The 22,532-nt window shown below is 47.4% G+C and overlaps 1 protein-coding gene across 5 annotated transcripts in view; it reads left to right on the forward strand.

Moving 5' to 3' along the window:
* Window positions 1-22,532, forward strand: part of WNT5B (Wnt family member 5B) — a 107,739-nt gene that overhangs the window by 83,532 nt on the left and 1,675 nt on the right. For 4 of the 5 annotated variants that reach the window (XM_075941195.1, XM_075941194.1, XM_075941178.1 and 1 more), the window contains 3 exons: window positions 2,463-2,611; window positions 3,365-3,612; window positions 14,946-15,238. In XM_075941195.1, coding sequence (XP_075797310.1) covers window positions 2,532-2,611; window positions 3,365-3,612; window positions 14,946-15,238 — 621 coding nt within the window. In that variant the 5' untranslated portion in view covers window positions 2,463-2,531. Of the gene's footprint in view, window positions 1-2,119; window positions 2,236-2,462; window positions 2,612-3,364; window positions 3,613-14,945; window positions 15,239-22,532 lie in introns of those variants that run through there. The other variant, XM_075941196.1, reaches the window with a different exon arrangement.

A 22,532-nucleotide genomic window follows, 5' to 3' on the forward strand; every position in this document is an offset into this window, starting at 1 on the left:
CGAAGCAGCTCTGCATGACAAAGGCAAAGGAGCGAGTTTCTGCCTTTGATCTCCCCCCCTGCCAACCCCACACACCTGCCTGTGCTCCCTCCCCTAGCAAACAGAGACCGGAGGAAGAAATGCCATGAGGAGTAGTTGTCTCTGAATCCCCATGCAGATTCGATGTGTGTGTGGGGTGGAGGAAGGGCACGTAACATGAAGATACGGTTGGGTGCATAGGTTCCCGGGTATTGCCTCCCGTGACGCATTTCTGTATGGCTGGTGCACACTACATTTACCAGGGGGTGTCACTGTATGGGGTTGTTATTGATGGAGAATATTAACATCAAGGGGACAGAGATCCTGGGACGAGGGAGGGGCATAGGTATGGGTGCCCCTTAGTTGCTGGCCTGTCCACCCTGACCCTCTCTGCAGAGCCTCACACTGAAAGTCAGCAAGCCTGGGTTGGGGGAAGGGATCCAGGTTCCCACTGTCAGATTGAGCTCTGTCCCATCCACTTCTGGAGCAAGTTTGATCAACATCTGTCTCCTTTATAGGCTGGGATCTGACCCTTTCCCCAGTGACTCCCGTGTCCCTTCGATGCCTCTGTGACTGCAAAAAGGCCTCAGGCCAGGTCTTTCCCTTTGGGGCCATAAGAACCCCCAGCACCGTCTGTTGGAGCTGAGAAGGGACCCATGTAGGGGCCTTACTTGAGGCAGGGAAGAGGAAGGGGGAACTGCATGATTCACACTCCGTCCCACCGGCGTCATCCCTGTTGGTGACTCTTCTTGCCCTTTGCTTTGCAGGCTCCCTCCACACAGGGGTCAGCAACCTATGGCTCTCAAGCCAAATGTAGCTCAGTAAAGAACCAAATATGGTTCTTCTGTCTTTCCCAAAATACATGCAGCTTCCTACATTAAAATGAAAAATTACTTCAAAACTTTAAAAATGCATAATTACTCATGTGAAGATGGTCTTTTTTTGTCTATTTCACCTTTAACCAGAGGTGAAAGTGAGGCAGTGCACCCCAGTAAAAACCAGCTGCGCTGCGGAAGAGCTGGGCCCTGGGGCACTCTGCTCCTTTAAAGGACCAGCTGAGGGCGAGCTATAGGGGACATGTGCGTGCTCTCAGCCAGGATAGTGAGAGGGGCTGCTGGTGGCAGATGCCTCTATCTGGCCACGATGGCTGAGCTGCAACCCCATCTCACCACCATGGTCTGTCCCCAGCCACCACACTGTTGGGACAGACCCTACGGCCCAGGTCCGGCGGCCCCGCGACTGCTGCAACAACCCAGCCGTGGTGGTCTGGCTTGGGCTCTGGCTGTGGCAGCCTGGCCAACAAGGCCTCATTTGGGGCCCAGCCCCCATTTGGCCACAGTGTCCTGTCCCTAGCCCCAATTCTGGGGCAGGCCCCGTGGTCCAGCTCTCATGTGGCCACAGGCAGCGCTAGCTGTGCCCCCACCCTGCTGCAGCATGGGTAGGAGGGGAGACCATGATCCAGCTGCAGCAATGCTGGTCCAGCCCCTCATCCAGTCACTGCTGCCCTGGTGCAGCAGCCCAGCCCCTACCTTGTAAGGTAATCCAGCCCAGCATCCTCCCCCCCACATACTTTACTTTCCACCCCCAGCACCCTGCCTTGCCTTCTGCACCCCCCATACTCCCCAGCACCCTGCCCTGAACCCCTCATTCACCCAATCCTGCCTCCTGTACCCCACACACAAACTGCACCCCCAGAAGCAGAAGTCTCATTAAGTAATATCTGTGAGGACAATGTTTCATTTATGCTACTATTAATCATCATGTCTACTAAGTTGTATATTTTCACTCAAGCAATTGATCTTTCTTGTACTGGCTCTTTGTTGCCCCCTTGTTTGGAATTTTGATGCAGTTTTGCTCTTGGGTTTGGAAAGGCTGCGGAGCCCTGCCCCAGCACAGATCTGCAGGCGGCTGGCTAAGTGCGGGGGGGCTGGACTGCACCCTGTTGCGCCATAAAGACGGGGTGCGGCTGTGGGGGTGCGATATAAGCAAAAATGAGGGGCGCCTGCTGCTTTTCTCGCCTTTTTCTTTTCTCTCCTCCCTTTCTTCTCCCCAGTGCAGTCCCTCTCCCGCTGTCCCTTCCCGTCCTTCCCTTTGCAGGCTCTGCCTCCTCCTCCCCCCCTCCCTAGAGTGTCACTCGCCTGGAAGTGCCGTGCATTCCCAGGGACCCCGGCGTGCGGACCAATCAAAGGCAGATGGACCCTCATAAAAGCCCTGCAGGTCCCTGCGTGCCGCGGGCCGGTCACTGGGGCAGGGAGCCGGGCGGGGGAGGGGTCTGCGGGCAGGGCTGGCTGCGCGCGAGGGGTCCCGCGCGGAGAGCTTTGGCGCAGAGAGAAGTGGGAGGGGGGCGCTCGGCTCCCCCCCCCCCCCCCCCAGCAGGACCCTGATGTGAGCCCCGCGCGCCCGTTGGACTCAGGCCCCCTCTGGGCTTTCTCCTGGTTTTACAGGACGCCCTGTCTTGGAGACTGTCGGTTCAAGGGCTCTTGCAAGGGCGCCGGAGCCGGGAAAAGCGCACCATGGCTGGGACTCGGCTGCTGCTGGTCGCCGCTCTGCTCTGCAGCTGCACCCAGCTCCTGGCGGAGGCGAATTCCTGGTGGTGAGTCCCAGGTCCCTGCTGCCTCCCCGCCTTTCTCCTCCGGTGGGGGCTGTCCCATGTCACGCTCTGCCCCTGAGCTCCCGAGGCCAGTGGGACTTTGCTCCCCCCCCCCCCCCGGCCAGGGGAGTCAGGGCTTTGCTTCTCCCAGATTCCACGGGCTGGGAATCGACGGGTCGGGGGCTTTCTTGCTGTACCTGCAAGAAGCCCTGAGGTCTGCCAGCCCCCCGGGGAAAGAAACACACGTCCCTTCTCCCAGCCATTCTGCTTGAGGGAATCTCAGGGACCTTCTGGGATTGCCCCTCTGCGGTTTTGACTGGGGGGTGGGGGGAGTCCTCGCAAAAGGACTTAGGGTTTCCTGTTTATTGTCACATTTTCTAGACAGAGGGAATCGGGCCGAGTTGGAGGCAGCGCTTATTGGCACTTCATAGCAAACGGATCACTCCCTTTTGCAAAGCCTCACCGCCCCCCCCCCCCCCCCCAATCCCGTGTGTCGTTTTCTGTTGGAAGCCAGGTTACAAACGCGTTGTGTGTTTGCTCCTGCCAAAGCCTGGGGTGGGGAATTGGCATCTGGTAGAGCCGAACCAGAAGGCACGGAGGTGCGATCTGTCCCCAGCCTCAGCCCTTGGCTGGCAGGAAGGTGCTGGCACGGACGCCGTGTTAAGCCTGGAGACACTCCGAGATCGGAACTCGCGGATTGTATTTTGGTCTCTCCCCTCCCTCCCTTTTTGATGTTTCCCCCCCCCCTCATTCCAGGTCTTTGGCAATGAACCCAGTGCAGAGACCTGAGATGTACATTATAGGAGCCCAGCCGGTGTGCAGCCAGCTCCCTGGGCTCTCGCCAGGCCAGAGGAAACTCTGCCAGCTCTACCAGGAACACATGGTGTACATCGGAGAAGGAGCTAAAAATGCCATCAAGGAGTGCCAGTACCAGTTCCGGCAGCGGAGGTGGAACTGCAGCACAGTGGACAACACCTCTGTCTTTGGCAGGGTCATGAAAATAGGTAAGAGGGGGGGCAGGGCAGAGGTGGCCCGGGCAGGGCGGGGAGAGGGTGCCTGGGAGGTTTTTGCGCGCTGTCCTGGCGAGGAAGATCTAGTCGGATCTGTTTCAAATACACATGTAGAAGCAGGGCCATCCATTAGCCGAAGCCCGCAATCTTCAATGCGCGAGTTAACTCGCTCCATTTCCTGAAATGGGTATGCTTCTTAATGGAGCAGGAAAGACACCGGCCCCGGTGGGAGCGCACCCCCGGGCACGCCCAGCCCGGCTACCCCTCTCTCTGCACGCTTGGCCGGCGTACCCGCCTGGAGGGCCTCCCTGGCTAGTTTTATGCCTTAATGCAGAGCTGGTGGGTTTGGGCGCGGGGGAGGTTTCGATTGTGTCTAGTGATTGAGGGTGGCAGGGAAGAAGAGAAAAGCAGCCACAACCGATCCGGGTTAACAAATCCAGAGTGTCCGTACCCGGCAGCGCGCTGCTCAGGGGGACTCCCCGGCGTGGGAGCCCGTCTGTTTACCTGGGAGGAAGGCTGGGACAATTCCTACCCCGCTGGCGGTAAGAGGCGCATTGACGGGCCATTGCCGCCCTGGGCTCGAGGTGTGACCGGCGCGCATTGTCCTCGCCCCTTTTGAAATGCAGCCATCCGCTGGCAAGGCGCTGAGAAATCCGGGCCCGGTTTGATGTGTCCGACCGCCAGGACAATAAAGAGAAGGTGTTAAAAATGGTAGTAAAGGGCACCCCCACCCCCACCCCTTTCGTCAGGCGCTTCCCGCCCCACGAAGCTAATGATTTACTGTTGAGTAACCCATGCAGCGCCCCTCACCCCCTGCCATTATTCAGGGATACCACTGCATGGGGGCGTGGCGTGAATCCCCGAGCCAGCGCGGATGCGCCTCGCTAGGCGCCCTTGGAGGGCAATAGAAGCACCTTTAACTTCTTGGCCCCGAGGGCAGCCCATGTCCGTGCTCTGAAGCAGGCAATGGGAGCAGAATGCGGGGGTTGCTGGCAGAGCTGCCGTTTACACTCAGTCTGAAAAGCTCCACTCTGCACTGAGACCCCAGCTGGAGGGTTTGGTCCCTGGCACTGAGCCTGCAGATTCCTAACCCCTTCCTCTTAAGTCCCAGGCCCTGTCTCATTCCCCTCCCTCCCCCTGACTATCAGTCTCCCACAAGAGCCAAAGCCCATATGCCCGCTCCTGTGGTCCTCCACAAGGACAAAGAGGGATGTTCTCAGACTGGGTCAAAAGTATACCTGGGATAGAGACGTTCAAGGAGGATAGGTCCATCACTAGCTATTAGCCAAAATGGCCAGAGTGGCAACTGCATGTTCCATAATATTTCCAGCTCCTGGAAGCTGGGCCTGGATGATAAGGGGATGGCCTTGGATCACTCAGTTGCCCTGTTCTGCTCATTCACTCTGAAGTATCTGGCATTGGCCACTGTCAGAAGACAGGATACTGGGCTAGTTGGTCATTGGTCTAACCCAGTATGTTCCTTCTTGTGTTCTTGAGCCATTGGATGGGAATCAGGACAGTGGGGAGATAGGAACTTACAACATTAACATCTGCCCTCCAGGGAACGAAAAATGAACTATCTATGAAGGGACATGTTTGAGCATGGAACTAGTTAATACAACAAAAGGAACTTCCCCCACCCTCCCTTGGTTTGGATGGGTCCCTGGTGACATTGATCAACGGGATCCAAAGCATGGGGTAAATTTTGGCTCCCAAAAGAAATTACAACTACTCCACAGGGACAAAGGCTCAGGAAGTGTCCCATATAGAGATGGACTCCCTTCCCCTTCAGTACCACTTCACTGACCACAGTCTTTTCCTTGAGTTAGGAAACAAGTCCAAACCTGGGGGTGGGGAATCAATGTGAACAGAAGGGAAGCACGGGCCAGAGGTGGAGGAAAAGAGGGTACAGGAATGAGCCAAAATAGATAATGGAGAAGGGGTAGAAACCGAGAAGGGCCCTTTCCTCACCCTTTTCATTAAAGTGATCCTAGTAATTCAGCTCATACTTTGATTTTGGTGGTAAAACAGTGGTGGTCTGTATGGGTGCTGTGATAAGTGTCTCTGATAGCTGTGATTGTGCTGTGTGTCTTGATGGCAGTATTGGTGCTGATGTTTCCAGTAGTTATGGTATGGGTGATGGTGGGTATTTATGGTAAAGAGGTTATGTTTATGCATGGTGGTGTGCATATGTGTCTAGTGGTGTGTCTGTAATTGTGACTGGTGGGGATATAGTTTGTGGTGTGTCCACCATTTAAAAACTTAACACCTAATACAGATAGATGAACCTGGCAGTCTCTGCTTCTTGTTCCTGGTACAACCAGATGTATTTTCTCGTGAGAGTGCACAGTCACATATAAACTGAAAACACTACAATGGCAAGAAAAGTTATATAGGTATTCCCCAAATATACAAATCTATAAATATACAAATCTATAAATCTAAGGTCTCTATTGCACATCACTGATAGTGTCATGAATTACCTTTTGTCAGTGACAAGCTGGTACTTAGGATGATGTTATGGCTGCTGTCTTTTTTTTCTCTATCCTAGGCTTAGGCACATTTCTTATGATTTTTTTTTAATGAAGTACCTACTATAATTTCAGATAATTTGAGGAAATATGTTTTGGGTATTGGAGTAGAAAGCAAAGCATTTCAATCTATTCTGTAACATGTTGGCTGTACGGTCATTCTTCTCTGAGTATGTACTGTGCTTTTATCTCCCACTTTTAACTTGTAGGCCTCAATTCTGTATTGCAGCATGGTTCCTTTATGGTGTTCCAGGTGCATAAAGGGGCTGGAAACCAGATGAATTTCCTCACTGGGGAATATTGTCAGTGATACAGAGCATGTCAGAGTCTGGAGAGAAGAGAAAAGATAAGTAGTTGGGGAAAGATGGTAGACCAGAACTGTTGGGAGAACTCTGGCCATATCAGCCAACAATATGGGCATAAATTAGAGAAGCCCCAGGCACTGGTCTAGAATAGATTATGCTGGGGGCTTCCCATAAGCATCAAAATCCAGGCAGTGCATCCATTGTGTGAAGCCAGCTTTTTCTCTCATCCGTGTAAGATGGCCACAGCTTAGGCTGTGTCTAGACTACATTCCTTTTTTTGAAAAAGGGATGTAAATTAGACACTTCAAAATTGCAAAATGAAGCTGGGATTTAGATTTCCCGCGCTTCATTTGCATAATGGCTGCTGCAGTTTTTTTCAAAAAGGGGCTTGTCGAAAGAAAAACAGCTGTTTAGATGGGGACTTCTTGAAAATAAACCCTTTTTCGAAAGATCCTGTAAACCTCATTTTTGAGGAGTACAGGATCTTTCGAAAAAGGGTTTTATTTTTGAAAGATCCCCGTCTAAACAGCTGTTTTACTTTCGAAAAGCCCCTTTTCGAAAAAAAAACTGCAGCCGCCATTATGCAAATGAAGCACGGAAAATTTCAATTCTGGCTTCATTTGCAATTTTGAAGTGTCTAATTTACATCCCTTTTTCAAGAAAAGGGATGTAGTCTAGACACAGCCTTCAGCTACGTCTAGACTGCAAACCTTTTTCGAAAGAGGCTTTTTCAAGAGATACTTTGGAAAAAGCCTCTTTCGAAAAAGAGCACTTTTGAAAAAAGGCATTCTTCCTCATAAAACAAGGTTTTCCACGGTCAAAAAAGTGCTGCGTTCTTTCAATTTACTTTCGAAAGAACACGGCAGCAGTCTAGATGCAGGAGAAGTTTTTTCGAAAAAACTTTGTAGTCTAGACACACCCTTAGAGTGGTAGTCCTTCGTTTATGGTTACTTGGGCTATGTCTATTCTAGAGAGTTTACATCAGCGCAGCTGTACTGATGCAGCTGTGACACTGTAAACTCTCTTGTGTAGCCACTCTCCCCAGGTCATAATTAATCCATCTCCAATGAGTGGCGGTAGCAGTGTCGGCAAGAGAGGCTCTTCTGCTGATATAGTACTGTGCACACTACCACTTATGCTAATATAATTTATGTCATTCATGGGGGTGGAATATCCACCCTCTCCCCAAAAAACTACATTTTGCAGACATACGTAGTTGTAAGATGTAGTTTGTGTTTAGTAAATCTGCCTTAGTTTTGTATATTTTACAGTGGTATGGCAGTCTGCCAGCATACAGATTTTGTTCAGGGATGTGCTGCACTTTAGCTGATTGAGTTTTATTTGTTTTTCCTGAGCATTGTTATAGGTTTTGGCGTAGTCTAGTCTCTGGTCTGGCAAGGAGTAATTTTTGATCGCTGAGGTACAGAAATTACCCTTCAAAAATTGATCCCTGTACTATATAGTAAAGATTTCATAAATTCCTAAGGCTGAATTTCTTAAAGGGAGGATAAAGAAACCTATAATGTAATGTAAAGCATTTACTACTGGGAGTATTTTTGAGAGGAAACCATATTCTGTTTCTCTCATATTCATTCTCCCCTGACTGGGCTGTCCCAAGTTATTCAGTTTAGCCCTGGCATTTCTAGAGTTGGTTGAAAAATGATATGTTTTCCCATGAAAAATGTCTCCGTTTTGAGTTGGTTTTCCTTCCTTTTTGCTCCACCTTTTTTTCAATGGTGAAAAGGAAAAAGAGAGGGGAAAAAAGTGGTGAAAGGGAGAGAAGAGAGAAAAATAAAATAATGTTAATATTTAATATTTATTACAATAATTGACAAAATTGGAAAATGAAAGAAAAACAAACATTGTCTGCAAATAAATAAATGGCTACTCTTTTTCATCATAAAAATTTAGAAATACACTTTTTAACCCAGCCCTCATTTTCTTTTTTTTTTGCCTCACTCTCTTCCCCAAGTTCAGGTCTATCTCTCCTTCCTTTCCAGGCAATTCCCTTGAAAAGAGTTGCTTTGGGATTGGCTCACCTTTGAATCCAGAAAGGAGAGTCTGTAGCCCAAATCAGCATTTTCACAATTGACCCCTGCAATCCCAATGTGCCCCAGGTTTATTCCCACTACTTGGAGTGTTCAGTGGACACTGGAGGGCAGCAGAGTTCCATGGAGAAGGTACTGGAGCACCTCATTTACTTATGTCACATACACAGAAGACTGACCCTAACACTCCCCACCATCCCCCACCCCACCCCAAAGCAGGGAGAACCTGGGAACAGAGCATAGAGTATATTCTGCATGGACAGTCACCGCTCTCAAATGGCCTTGGCATGAAGACTGAGAATGGGGGATATTAAAACAGGAAGGGTTTATTGCATTAGTCCAGATAACATTTTCTGTAACCTCTGTTCATGTTTGCTCACTTTCAATGAAAATAACTTATTAAACATGTGACATGATCCCATGGTTGTGTGCAATAGATGTAAATCTAGGTCTGAAATGAGGGATTGCTATTGGGATGAAGGGCAGATGAATGGGGTGATAGCAGCATCCCCATGTGAGTTCAGATATAGGGCGAGATTAATTCTTCTGGGGGCCCACGGTTATTAGAATTTTGTGAGGCCACAATGAGGAGTTCAGAGTGCAGACGTGGGCTGCAGGTTGAAGCAGGACGGTGGGTGCAAGAGGAAAGCGAGGGCTCCGAGTGTGGGTGCAGGCTCTGGGATAGGGCTGGGGATGAGGTGTTTGGAGTGCAGGAACAGGCTCTAGGCAGGGGCCAAGGAGGATGGAGAAATGTTCCCTCTAATCCAGGCATGTCCAAAGTCCGGCCCGCGGGCCAATTGCGGCCCGTGTTCCGGTTTAATACGGCCCCACAGGTAATTTGGCAATATCTATCTTTTATGGCCCCCAACGAATCCATATGTATTGAGATGAATACATTGTAAAATCTCAGTTAATGTCAGTTGGTCTAAATCAGTTATAAATATATTTGGACACAACATGTATACTTGGTGTTATGTTCCTGTTCATATTTTTTGAACTTAAAAGTTGACAGACAACCTTTATTACCAATAATATGTAATGTACTTTACAATGTTCCTGACATATATTTCAGCTTCTTGGATTTTTTTTTCATCTGGCCTTCAGATATGAAAGGCAGAGTGATTTAACACCTGTTTAGATTTGTCATCCATGTGACGAAATGAAAAGTATGCAGTTTGCAATAAACTTTGCATAAAATAGTTAATTTGCATTTAATTTTAATGGTTCAAAGAATGTCAGGCAAAATGGTCGGCCCTCACGCATGTTCACTTCATCAAATCTGGCCCTCTTTGAAAAAAGTTTGGACACCCCTGCTCTAATCTTTTCCATCCATGTGTAGAATAACTTTAGTATGTGCACCGAGGTATGTGTATGTGTACCACCAGTAGAAACAAAAATCTAGCTGTGGGCAGTCTACTAATCAGTTGGGTGGCATTTAAATCTCTCCTGAGCGGCTGTACAAGTGCCCAGCTTACAGGGAACATTGTTTTTTAGTGCAGAAGGGGGCTCGGAACGGGAGGTTTGGGTGGAGGCGCAGGGTCTAGGCAGGACCGGTGCTGGGCCAGGCTCAGGACTGGGGCTCAGGGCTGAGGCATGGGGTCTAAGAGGGAGTTAGGAACTTAATGTGCAGGAGGGGCCTCAGGGCTGGGAAAGAGGTGTGAGGTCTGAGAAGGAAGAGGTGTGGCATGCAGGAGAGGGCTTAAGGCTGGGGCAGGAAGTTAGGGTGCAGGGCTCTTACCTGGGACACCTCCCGTTTAGTGTGAGGGGAATGCAGGAACTCAGTGTGGCCTGTGCTGCCCTGCAAACATTGCCCTCTGCAGCTGACATTGGCCAGGATTCCCAGCCAATGGGAGCTGTGGGGGCAGAACCTGCGGGGAAAATGGTGGCTCCAGCCCAGCAGGGGATGTGTGTGGCACCACTGCTTCGCCTCTTCCCTCTCTGACCCCACTGCCACCATGGCTGGATAATGCTCAGGGAAATTAGTGGCTGCAGCCCAGGACCCTGGGCTAAAGGGGCCTTGCAAAAAGATCTGCACTTTTGGCGGACTGGAAATCTTTTTGCAAGGTCCCCCTTAGGCTTGGCTTTTTCTTAACCTGGCCCTGTTCGGATACTTCTGTGCCACCAAAACCTAAATAGACAGATCTACATATTTACTTTGTACTAGAGATGACCCTGAGCTAAACCTGATTTCAACTTCATGACTGATCTGGGGTGTACCATGCACCTCCAAACGTCAATGGGTTTGAAATCCAGATTTAAATTTTGCAATGTGGGTTTATGTCTACTTTATATATTCAGTATATGGATTTTAAATATACAACAGGCAGGTATGCCCAGCAGGCCACTGCTTCTGTCAGATGTCTTATCCAAACATGCTGTAAAAAGCCTGGTTTACAGACCTTGTACCAGTATATTTATGTTGGTTAGAAGTTTGATTTTTTATTTTTTATTTTTTTACTAATATAGCTATACCTGGTAAAACCCCTTCAATGGATACATTTATAACCAATATAAAAATTCCTGGTATCAGTGTAGCTTATTCCCATTCTGTATAGGAATAAATAAACTATGTATTAGAGAGATGTGATGGATGAGGTAAATTTTTTTATTGGACCAACAAGTGTTAGAGCTTACACAGATCTCTTCTTCAATTCTGTGTAAGCTTGAAAGCTTGTCTCTTTTACCAGCAGAAGTTAGTACTACTCACCCATCTTTTCTCTCTAATATTCTGTGACTGACAAGCTCCACGTACATGGCATACTATACCTGTCTGTTGCAGTGTTGTTGTAGCCATTCTGGTCGCAGGTTTTTAGTGAGCCCTGAAGAAGTTGTTTCAATAAAATATATTCTCTCACCTTTGACATTCCACGGGGGAATGGCACACTACAGCCACTTAGAGCTGGAGGGGAGGAGAAGGTTATGCCTGTGGATGATCAATGCCAGCAAAATGTCTTCCTGCTCACCAGCAGATTACCCTAATGGGCAGAGTCAAAGGCTGCTGACTAGTATGGATAAGGCTTAATTCAAAGCAGAACTTGGGCTGCAGCTCCAAGACCCAGTTTCATTATTATAAGCAGCCCAAGTTCTCATCTGGTTTATATACAACTAAATGGGAGAATGGTGCCACTCAAAAGATCAGGGAAATCTGTCAGATATATTGTAGTGCGGATGCTGCACACATCACACATGCATTGTGGCATAAATGATGTGGTACATTCATACAAATATCTGTCTACTGGGCTATGTCTAGACTGCAGGCTTCTTTCGAAAGAGCCTCTTTCGAAAGATCGCGTCTAGACTGCAAGCGGATCTTTCGAAAGAGCAATCCGCTTTTTCGAAAGAGAGCACCCAGCGAGTCTGGATGCTCTCTTTTGAAGAAGCCCTATTTACATTGAAGAACGCCTTCTTTCGAAAGAGGAACTTTCGAAAGAAGGCATTCTTCCTCGTGAAACGAGGTTTACCGCCATCGAAAGAAAAGCCGCGTTCTTTCGAAATAATTTCGAAAGAACGCGGCTTGAGTCTGGACGCAGGGGAAGTTTTTTCGGGAAAAGGCTACTTTTCCCGAAAAAAAACCCTGAGTCTGGACACGGCCCTGGAGGCTGGACCTGTTTCACAGCTTATTTAGTAGCTTTTCCACCCCTCTTTCTGAAACAAGGAAATCAGTGCAATATCAACAGTTGACATGCTGTGTTGAATTAAGTAGACAAACAAAAGCCAGACATAATAACACATCTTACTTTGTCTATGAGAAAGTTATTCTGTGAATCATTCCTACTCTCCCCATAGTCCAGCAGAAAATGTCACAGATGATTATATACCTCTGGGTGTGGGGCAGGAGTTCTCTTTATGTGGTAAATCTTGTCCTTGTTTGCATTTCACTAGAAAAGTTTCCCAGCAAACCACTTTCTGCAAGGGTGGTGCCCCTCGCAGTTCTGCCTTTGTCTTGGGTCATTAACCACTAAACTGGCGATAAGTTGCTAATAATGAGGGTTTCTCTGGATGTGCAAATTGGAAAATAAGGACACCCAAAGCAGGGACTCAGTCCTGCTGAGGGGGATTATAGGCCTTATGCATGATTTACAAAGTACTTTTAAAATAGTCGATTTTTGGTGACACTCTAAGGTTATGTCTACACTGCGGAGCTATTTCGGGATACCGGAAGTATCCTGAAATAGCTATTCCGCATCTTTTGAGCACACCCGTTATTTCAAACTATAACAGGCTCACTATTCCAATGTCCCTGTAAATCTCGTTCCACAAGGGTTAAGGGACGTTTTGGAGTAGTGCTTTATTTTGAAATTTGACCCTGTGTAGACAGGACCAAATTTTGAAATAAGCTATGTAGATATAGCTTTAGAATGTATCTCACCATAAGAACAACAGTGGAACAGTAACACTACTAAGGCTGTACAGCTGTAGTGCAGACTCTTGGTACAGAGATAGAGGAGGTTTCTATCCCTGTAGTAATTCCACCTTCTTGAGAGAGAGTAGTTAGGTCAAGGAAAAAATTATTCCATCCACATAGTGGTATTTATACTTGGTTTGGGGGCGGGGGGGACTTAGATAAGGCTACGTCTACACTGCATTTTCATTGTTAAAACTTTTGTCGGTCAGGAGTTTGAAAAAACCAGACTCCTGACCGACAAAAGTTTTAACAACAAAAAGCACTGTGTTGTTGGGCAGGAGATGCTCTCTTGTTCACAAAGCTACTGTCACTCCTTGGGCATGGTTTTATTTTGCTGGCAGGAGAACTCTGTAGTACCATGGAATGAGGAGTAACGGTTAATCCAAACTAAGGATTTATTTCAGATTAACATTAAACTGCCGCATGTAGCCACGGGCAGTTCGTTCGGACTAAGGGGGATTTAAAAATGGCGGCCCGACGGGGACATGCAAATAAAGCCCGGGATATTTAAATCCCAGGCTTCATTTGCAACCCCGGTTCACTGATTTGCCTACCTAGCTCGAATTAACGAGCTAGTGTAGACATACCCTAAGAGCTTATGTGAACAAGAAAACTGTTGATCAGCTAACATAGGTCTTTTCTATATAAGAACATTTTTAACAATGATAATTATATAGTTATTCAAGTATGGTTAGTGTTGTAAAGGCATGGTTTCTTGTACAGACATTCTTTCTTCGGTTTAAAAGTGTCTTAATTTGGTTTAGCTTAAGCCAATTCCTAATCGACTTTAGCTGAAAGAAAATAAAGTAGGTTTTAACTGAAAAAAAAAGTGTCTATTCAGAGGTTTACAACAGTCTAACTAAATTAGTTTAAAATCACCTTTAATTAAACCAGAGTAACTTTCTTGTGTAGACAAAGCCTACTTGCACTTCGTCCCCACTTATTTGCAATCTCGCCATACAGGCCAAAAACTAAATGGCTGTGTCTACATTGGTGCGATCTCACGCAAAAGCAGCCGCTCTTGCGCAAAAACTTGCTGCCTGTCTACACTGGCCGCGTGTTCTTGTGCAAATAAACTGACGTTCTAATGTATAAAATCAGGGCTTCTTGTGCCAGAACTCTGATGCTCCCGCTCAGGAATAAGCCCTCTTGTGCAAGAGCTCTTTCAGAAGAGGCCAGTGTAGACAGGCAACATGAATTTCTTGCACAAGATAGCCCTGTGGTTAAAATGGCCATCAGAGCTTTCTTGCGCAAGAGAGCGTCTACACTGGCATGGATGCTCTTGCACAAAAGCACATCTTTTGTGCAAAAGCACATGCCAGTGTAGACGCTCTCTTCTGGAAGAGTTTTTGCAGAAGAACTCTTCCGCAAAAGAGTTTTTGCATGAGAATGCGCCAGTGTAGACGTAGCCAATTTGTCTGGAAAGTGTACTATCCTCCCACTTCTTTGGCATTCTCTCCAGGTCATGATCAAAACACATTAATGGATCCATGCCGGGGGAAGCTGTCACTTCTGTGGATAGAGGCCTTACTCTATAATAAATAATACATTTATTAATAATAGCCTTTTACTGATAGCTCCTCTATACATACACCTCCTTCCAAAATGAGAGCATTAAATGTTTTATTTTTCACCGTGTATATCCTTATCAGGAAACAACCTCGGGCCATAAAAAAGATCCCAGGCGTATCAGAGACCCAGATTTGCTACTGGTACTGACTACCTGAAACTGCTGGGATAGGATAGTCAGAGTCTTGTGGATGGGCTCCTTAAATGCAAACAAAATGAGGAATGCAAACCTCTGTTATGAACAGCTCCTGAATTACCCATCCTGCCCATCTCTTATCTGCCAGTGCAGAATTGTTCCTTACAATATATCTTTCCATCCTGTTCTCAACCTAATTTTAAATGTCCTGTGCCACTGGGCTCACACCACTTTCTATTGCTGTACAGTCTAATAGGTCTCCCCATGAAGGGTTCTGTATTTATCAAAAGAGGTTTGTCTTTTGTTAATCTTCTTCTCCTCCTGCTCCCCCAGGTAGTCGAGAGGCTGCATTCACCTATGCTGTTAGTGCCGCAGGCGTGGTGAACGCCATCAGTCGTGCCTGCCGCGAAGGGGAGCTTTCCACCTGTGGCTGCAGCCGGACAGCCCGCCCCAAGGACTTGCCCCGCGACTGGCTGTGGGGTGGCTGCGGGGATAATGTGGAGTATGGCTACCGTTTCGCCAAGGAGTTTGTGGATGCCAGGGAGAGGGAGAAGAACTATGCAAAAGGGTCAGAGGACCAAGCTCGCACGCTCATGAACTTGCAGAACAATGAGGCTGGTCGCAGGGTAAGCTGTCCTTTTGTTTTCGTTGGAGCAGAGGCAGATCAAAAACTCATTGTGTGTTTGGGTGTCAAGTCACTCATGATTGGTGATGAGGAACAGTATTAGTCAGCTATGAGCCAGAGGATAAACCAGTAACTGGCTTGGTATGGTGCATGTTCCTGGTTTCACCATTCCTTTGTGAATCCTACAGTGAAGATCAGTTTTCCTATTATTTTGCCTAGGATTGCTGTCCAGCTAATCTGACTTATAGTTACCCTGGTCAGTCCACTTGCCTTTTTTGAATATTGGCATAATATTAACTTTCTCTCAGTTTTCTAGAATTTCCCCAGTATTCCAAATTTTGTTGAAAATGAACATCAGTGGGCCAGAGATCTCCTCAGCAAGCTTTAAGACTTTTGGGTGCAAGTTATTCAGGCTTGTTGATTTAAAAATGTTTAGTAGATGTTGTCCACTATCCCCCTCAGTTACTAATGGATTAGAAGGTACTTATGTATCCTGTGATATGAGTAGATCATCCTACTTGATTCAAAATGCATATCAGAAATATTTTTAAACGGTACTGTCTTTTCTCTATCATTATTGACAATTTTATTCTCTCCAGTTAGTAACAGGCCTATATCTTTACTAGGACTCTTTTGTTCCTAATATATTTTTAAATCCTCATTATTGTCCTTAGCTGTGCCAGATATGGATTTTTTTCCTGATCTCTTTAGCTTCCGTTATCAATTCTCTGCACTTCATAACTTCTTATTTTTATTGATTGCCATCTATTTCTCCCCTTTTCCATGTGTTATATGCTAATTGCTGCTTTCACTTTGCTACTGAAGCAGGATGGTCTTTTATTCAAAGTTGTTGTTTTTTCTTGATTGTGGAATCATCATCTGTCATAAGCACAGAAATAAGTCTACTGCTATGGGCTTTTGCATTCCTGACCACTCCTTTTGGAAAAACAATTTTGAGGTAAATTTACCATTGGTGAAATATGGCAGGCTGACAGCTGTAACACTTAATGGTCTTTTATTCTTGGAAGAGCTGAGGAGCTTGGGTTATAACCGTCCTTGTTTTGGAGAAGTTGCTGCAGTTTTTTTTCATTAAACAACCACATGAATGTTCAAATATTCTCACTAGTTCTGGGATCAAATATAGCAAATGGCAGCGAGTAGATTAGGGATTCTTCTAGACTGCAATAATAGCAGGGGGATCAAATTAGTAGACATTTGTCCCATGGCACGGTTAAAATGCAGTTGTCATGTGAACAGGAATCTAACTGGGTCACAACCTCAAACAGAACTACAGCTTTATATAGAGCACAGTTGTATCATGGTCCAGGGTCTACAATTAAAACAGTCAGTACAAGGCACAATCATGTTTCATCTGTGTTTGGGCTGCTGTTTTGTACATGGTTGTGGTTATGGCTGAATTTGTAGATAGTGCTGTAGGGGTTAGGAGATTTCATAGTTTGCAGTTAGTGGCTAGTCTGAACAAAGGCTTTACCCAGGGACATATTGCATTCTTTATCAGTAGTAGTCTTTAAATCGAGACTGGGTGTCTTTCTAAAAGATATGCTGAAGGTCAACCACAAAATGTTGGGCCTAATATGGAAATCCCTAGGTGAAATTGTATGGACTGTTATGCAGGAGATCATGTTAGATCATCCCTTCTTATCTTAAAATACAGAAAAGAACATGATCTTAATATCTCACTCTAAAGCTATGTGTATATTAGCTTTCACTTTTTGTTGGTAAACATTTGTTGGTCAAGGGTGTTAAAAACATTCTCCTGACTGACATAAGTTTCATTGGCACAAGTGCTGGTATGAACAGTGTTATTTTGGCAAGCCAGGGGCTGCATCCGGCCCCCAGGCCTTAGGTTCCCCTGCCCTACACGCACTCACTCACTCACTCACTCACTCACTCACTCACTCCCCAGAGCAAGAATAGATTCCTGTGCTTGAGCCTGGCAGACTGCCCAGAGTGGCAATCCATGGAGACCAGTCCATGGAGTAGTAGGGTTACCAGATGGCTTTCAAAAAAATACCAGGCATACATGATCTCAGAATGGGGTGGGGGAGACTGGCCGGGATGGGAGCAGGGCTGGCCGGGAGGGTGTTGGGGGGAGCGGGGCTGACCAGGGAAGATAGGGGGGAGAACCGGCCAGCGGGGAGCAGAGGTGGGCGGGAGAGGGTTGGAGGAGCGGGGCTGGCCAGGGGGGAACCAGCCAGTGTGGAGTGGGGCTGGCCAGTGGGGAGCAGGGTTGACCCAGGCGCACGCAGATCCCGGGGTGTTCCCATCCCGCGCACAGTTCCGGCGGGGCCCACGGACAAGTACGGCCCCGGGGATTCTATCTCGGCCTGGCCCCAGCCCTGCCCCCCTCCTCTCTACTATATAGCTGCATACTGCCTGGCTGGTAGACACACTCACACAGTACGCAACTACGTACTGATACTCATGATAACAAAAAACTTACTTAATTAGAAAATATTTATATGTTCGGTATTTTCTCAATTTGTTTCCCAGACAGAGAGCTCAAATACTGGACTGTCCGGTTCAAACTGGACACCTGGCACCCTATGGAGTAGTGGCCCAATCCACTTCATTATACCTGACTTGTTCACCCTGCAGTAGACCTCTATGTTGTGCTAAGTTTTCACGTTAAGGATTTTGTGCTTGGGAATCTGAAGTGATATGGGATCATGGCACAGCATATATTTGGAAGTACAGACAGAAAATAAGGGGAAGAACATGAGAGTCAGAGCAGTGGGGACCATATAAAAAACCACAGCATGGCTCACTTGACCATTTGCAGTATCCATTCTGTGAGCGATCAATGATCATTGGCAAGTGTCCTTCAAGTTCTAATCCTATTCTGATTTTTATGTAAAACTGCAAGAGTGTCTCTTTTGGTTTGTGGACAGTCTGAACTGAGGGAAGAAACTCCACCCCCTTCCCCTGGTTTCTAAGCAGAGTTTTGCCTGTCTTGACTCAGAGGCAGAGTTTTTGTGTGCGATAGGGTTCTCCCTGAAGCCTGGTTTATATGAGCAGTGGGTGAAGTAGGAATTTTCCCCTACACAGGTTAACAGGAAGAGCTGTGGGTGGAGGGGTGGGGGGGTTGGGATGTGAAGAGAAGAATGTTCTTTTCTGTTTCAGACAGAGTCTTGACCCCATCAACTTTCCACTCCACTCTGGAGTTTCTGAGGTACTGGCTCCTGGCTTTATTGCCCTTGTTTGTTTGTTTTGACTGTTATCTCAACATGTCCTTTCCTTCCATCTGTCTTTTTCTCCACTTGGTCTCCATTTCCCTGTCTTATTCCCCCAATTTCTTATCTGTCTCCCTGTCCTCAGTCTTTGGCAGTCTGTCCTTCCTCACTGTTTACCCAGTCAACATACAGCAGGCTTCAATCATCAGTCACTCCATCCGGTGCCAGGTGAGGCTGGGAGGGGGCCATCTAATTAACCACACAGGAATTCTCCATTAATTCTTTTCCCATCCCTCTTCTTGTGAGAGAGGAATTAGAAAGATACTTGGGCTTGTGGAATGGGGGCTTTAAACATATCCATTAAATGTGCTTTCAGGGCCATCAATCAGACCCAGTCTTTACAGCTTCATGTGGGGTCTGTTACTCTTCACCTTGATCCTACCTCAGCCAGTAAAGAACTTCTCCCACCTTCACCTCATCCCAGTAGTTAAGGGACAGAGAAAAGGAGAGTCATTTTGGGACTAATGCAGTGATTCCCACAGTTAATGGATGGAGGTTTGTGTATCTAAGCAAAGTGGGACCAGGCTTACTTCTCCTTAGGGGCTTGTGATGTACTGGTAGCATGCACATTCCACAGCATAATCATTACCCAGATGTTTTGAGAATTGGCCATTTAAACTCAAGTCAGAGTAAACGCTGAAAATCCCATGACAGTTAACTGAGAGGGATCAAGTTGCAATGTTTTTCTAAAGGAACAAAGCCAAGGATTAGGAAGAAACAAACTATTTATAAAAACATATGCAAGGGCAACAGAAGCAAGAGTAGTTTGAAATTTGACCCAACAATAACCAAAATGTGTTAACACAAATGTATAACAAGGAGACAGGCACATCAGTTACGATGTAGGAAGTATCTGGTGCTTTGAAAATTCAAGTGTAGTTCAGTCTTGTACAGTACAGTAGTAGTCCTTAGGAGCAATGTGGTTGGTGTTGCACAGTTATAGTCCAATTCTCTAAGGCAAAGTCCGGAAGTTTTAGAACAGTGGTCCCCAACGTGGTGCCTACAGGTGCCATGGCGCCCGCCAGGCCATTTCTGTGCACTTGCCAAGTGATTGGGGCCAGCCCTGACACCGGGCACATGGCACAGGGACGGCACCAGCCCTGGGCGCGCGGCACAGGGGCGGCCCCGCCACCGGGCACACGATGCATGGGTTGTGCCAGCCCTGGGCATGCTGCGTATAGTTGTCCCCACCCCAGGCGCAGGGTGCATGGGCGCTGCTGGCACATGGGCGCACGGCACAGGAGCGTCGCCAGCCCTGGCCATGCAGCTCATAGGCTGTTCCAGCCCGGGGTGCGCGGCGTATGGGCAGCCCCGCCTTTCAGCACTTGGCACAGAAGCGGTGCCGGCCCCAGGAGTGCGGCGCATGGGTGGCGCCAGCACCGGGCAGGCAGTGTATGGGTGGCTCCGCCCCCGGGCATGTGCGCAGCCCCGTCTCCGGGCACCCGGCGCATGAGTGGCCCCGCGCCTGGGCGCCCGGCAGCCCCAAAAGGTTGGGGACCACTGCTTTAGATCATAGATGTTATGTTATATGATAAAGGGCAATCAGTAACTAATATTAGCAGCAGTACTGTGGGATCCCTGAACTAGTTGAGAGATTGGTTCCACTTACACAGTTCTGTTCATAATGGATTTACCACCGAGGAGGCAGATGTGGTTCTATAACACTCTTGTAGCTCTGAGTTAATGAGTTTAAATTCAATGTAATGAGCAAACCCAATCTTTTTCATTTTTTTCCACTGGTTTTGAGCTTTTCTGTTCCTGTGGGTTTTTTTTTAATGCCTGTCTCTCATTATGGTAAGAAGAATCGTGACTCTTCTCTCTCACATCAGCTACATCTACCAACCCCTCTGATGAGGGGGAGGGGCAAACGGGGCAATTGCCCTGGGGCTGGATGATTCAAAAGGGCCCAGGGGTCGCAGCCCTTCTGCTGCTATTGTGGCAGCCAAAGCCCCAGGCTCTTTTAATCGCCCTGCTGTACACTGCAGGTGGCTCTGAGGGTTGCAAGTGGCCGGGCTGCTGCTCACTCCTGGTGCTAAGGAGGGCTAGCTGTCCCATCCTCCCTTCTGCCTGAGAGCCCACCCCTTCTGGGAGCTTGGAAACAGCCCCCACTACCTTGCCTAGGGGCCCACAGAGGCTGTTGGCACCCCTGACATCAACACACATGCTTTTAAGAGATTAATGCATACAGGACTAAATTAAAAAAAAATTAATTGGGGGCTGCACCCCCTGCTCACTATGCTTGCCAGCCCCCTCCTCTCTGGAGGTAGGCAGCCCTGGCTCTCCTCCTGGCTGCTAGGGAGGGACGGGCTGAGGCATGACAGCTCCTGCCTGCCTCCTCACCGCACCGGCCATCAGGCGGGGCTCAGGCCAGGCCAGCCTCTGCTCTCCTCTGCCCTGCCCCTGGAAGGGGAGTAGGGGCTTGGATTAAAATACCAATTCTAAATTGTGAAGAAAAACAGCGAGGTCGACTCGAGCTGAAGGATTTCGCCTCTTGCTTCACTGGGGAGGAAGGAGAGAGGGAGGAGGCAGGGTGACATGATGATGTCACTCTGTTGTTCCACAGGAGAAGATTTTTTTCTACATAGAGAGAGAGAATTAATTTTGGGTGTCCAACAATTGAGCTGGATTTTCAGAGGTGCTGCACACACATTGATGTCTGAAAATGAGGATCAAAACAGCTCAAGTTGGGCACTCTAAAAATGAAGCTCTGAAAACTAGTAGTTTCTTTTTAAATGTTTAAAATGTATGCCAGCCATACTGTGACACTAGAAGAGGAAAGTGAAGCCTGGTCAACACTTAAAATGCAGATTGATATATCAAGATTGCTCAGAGATATGGAAAATTCATGCTCTAGCTATGCCAACCTTTCTCCCAATGAAGAATGCTTGACCTAGCTATTACCACTCTGGAAAGTTGATTATATAGTGACAGAAAACTCCTTCCATTGCTGTACACTATGGCTGTGTCTAGACTGCAGGCTTCTTTCGAAAGAGGCTCTTTCGAAAGCATCTTTCGAAAGAGCCTCTTTTGAAAGATCGCGTCTAGACTGCAGGCGGATCTTTCGATAGAGGAAATCCGCTTTTTCGAAAGAGAGCACCCAGCGAGTCTGGATGCTCTCTTTCGAAGACGGCCTCTTTACATTGAAGAACACCTTCCTTCGAAAGAGGAACTTTCGAAGGAAGGCGTTCTTCCTCGTGAAACGAGGTTTACCGCCATCGAAAGAAAAGCCGCGTTCTTTCGAAATAATTTCGAAAGAACGCGGCTTGAGTCTGGATGCAGGGGAAGTTCTTTCGAAAAAAGGGTACTTTTTTCGAAAGAACCCCTGAGTGTGGACACGGCCTATGTGTGTTTATACTGTGGCTGAGTTTGACACTGGCTTCTTTTCTATGCCATTGTGGTCCCCTTTGTGTAGCTAAGCCCGTAGAATTTATTTTAGTGTTAGAGGAACAACTCGTGTAAAAGTTATATTCAACTTGTAAACACTATGCTGTTATTATTCTCAGTATGCAGAATGGTGACACACTGAAGAAACAAGAACTGTCCTTGGAGAGTGAATGTCTTGCTTGTTCATGCTTAGTGTGAATCTGTTAATTTTCCACATCATTATTACAGTTCCAGCTGTTCCTTTCTGAGAGAGTGACTTCTCCTGAACTTAAAGTTAACAAAGCTCTTGAATGGGGATAGAAGGTAGCGGTCTGGGTACATGGATTTATTCCAAGAGGATATGGATCTAATTCTAGAACTATAGCATCATTGACCTGTTTTATGTATAGGATGTTCTGCTGCAGTGAATGCATCTATGGGCTTTGAGGGGAGAAGACTGGGGAGTATTTCCAATAGTAGGGCCCTTTTCCCCTGGCTGTTTCCTGTGCTTGACTCAGCCCTAACTAGCAGAGCCAGGAACTAGCAAAGATAAAGCGGTTGGCAGGCCCATGTTTATGTGGACCATGGACAGAATTGGTAATGTTGGGGGGATCAGTTTTTACTGACGATGGCAATGCCAAGGCGTTTGTCTATTCTGGGCAGAGAGGACTAGGGGAT

Source organism: Pelodiscus sinensis, chromosome 1, assembly GCF_049634645.1.
Source record: "Pelodiscus sinensis isolate JC-2024 chromosome 1, ASM4963464v1, whole genome shotgun sequence".
Lineage (NCBI taxonomy): Eukaryota > Metazoa > Chordata > Testudines > Trionychidae > Pelodiscus > Pelodiscus sinensis.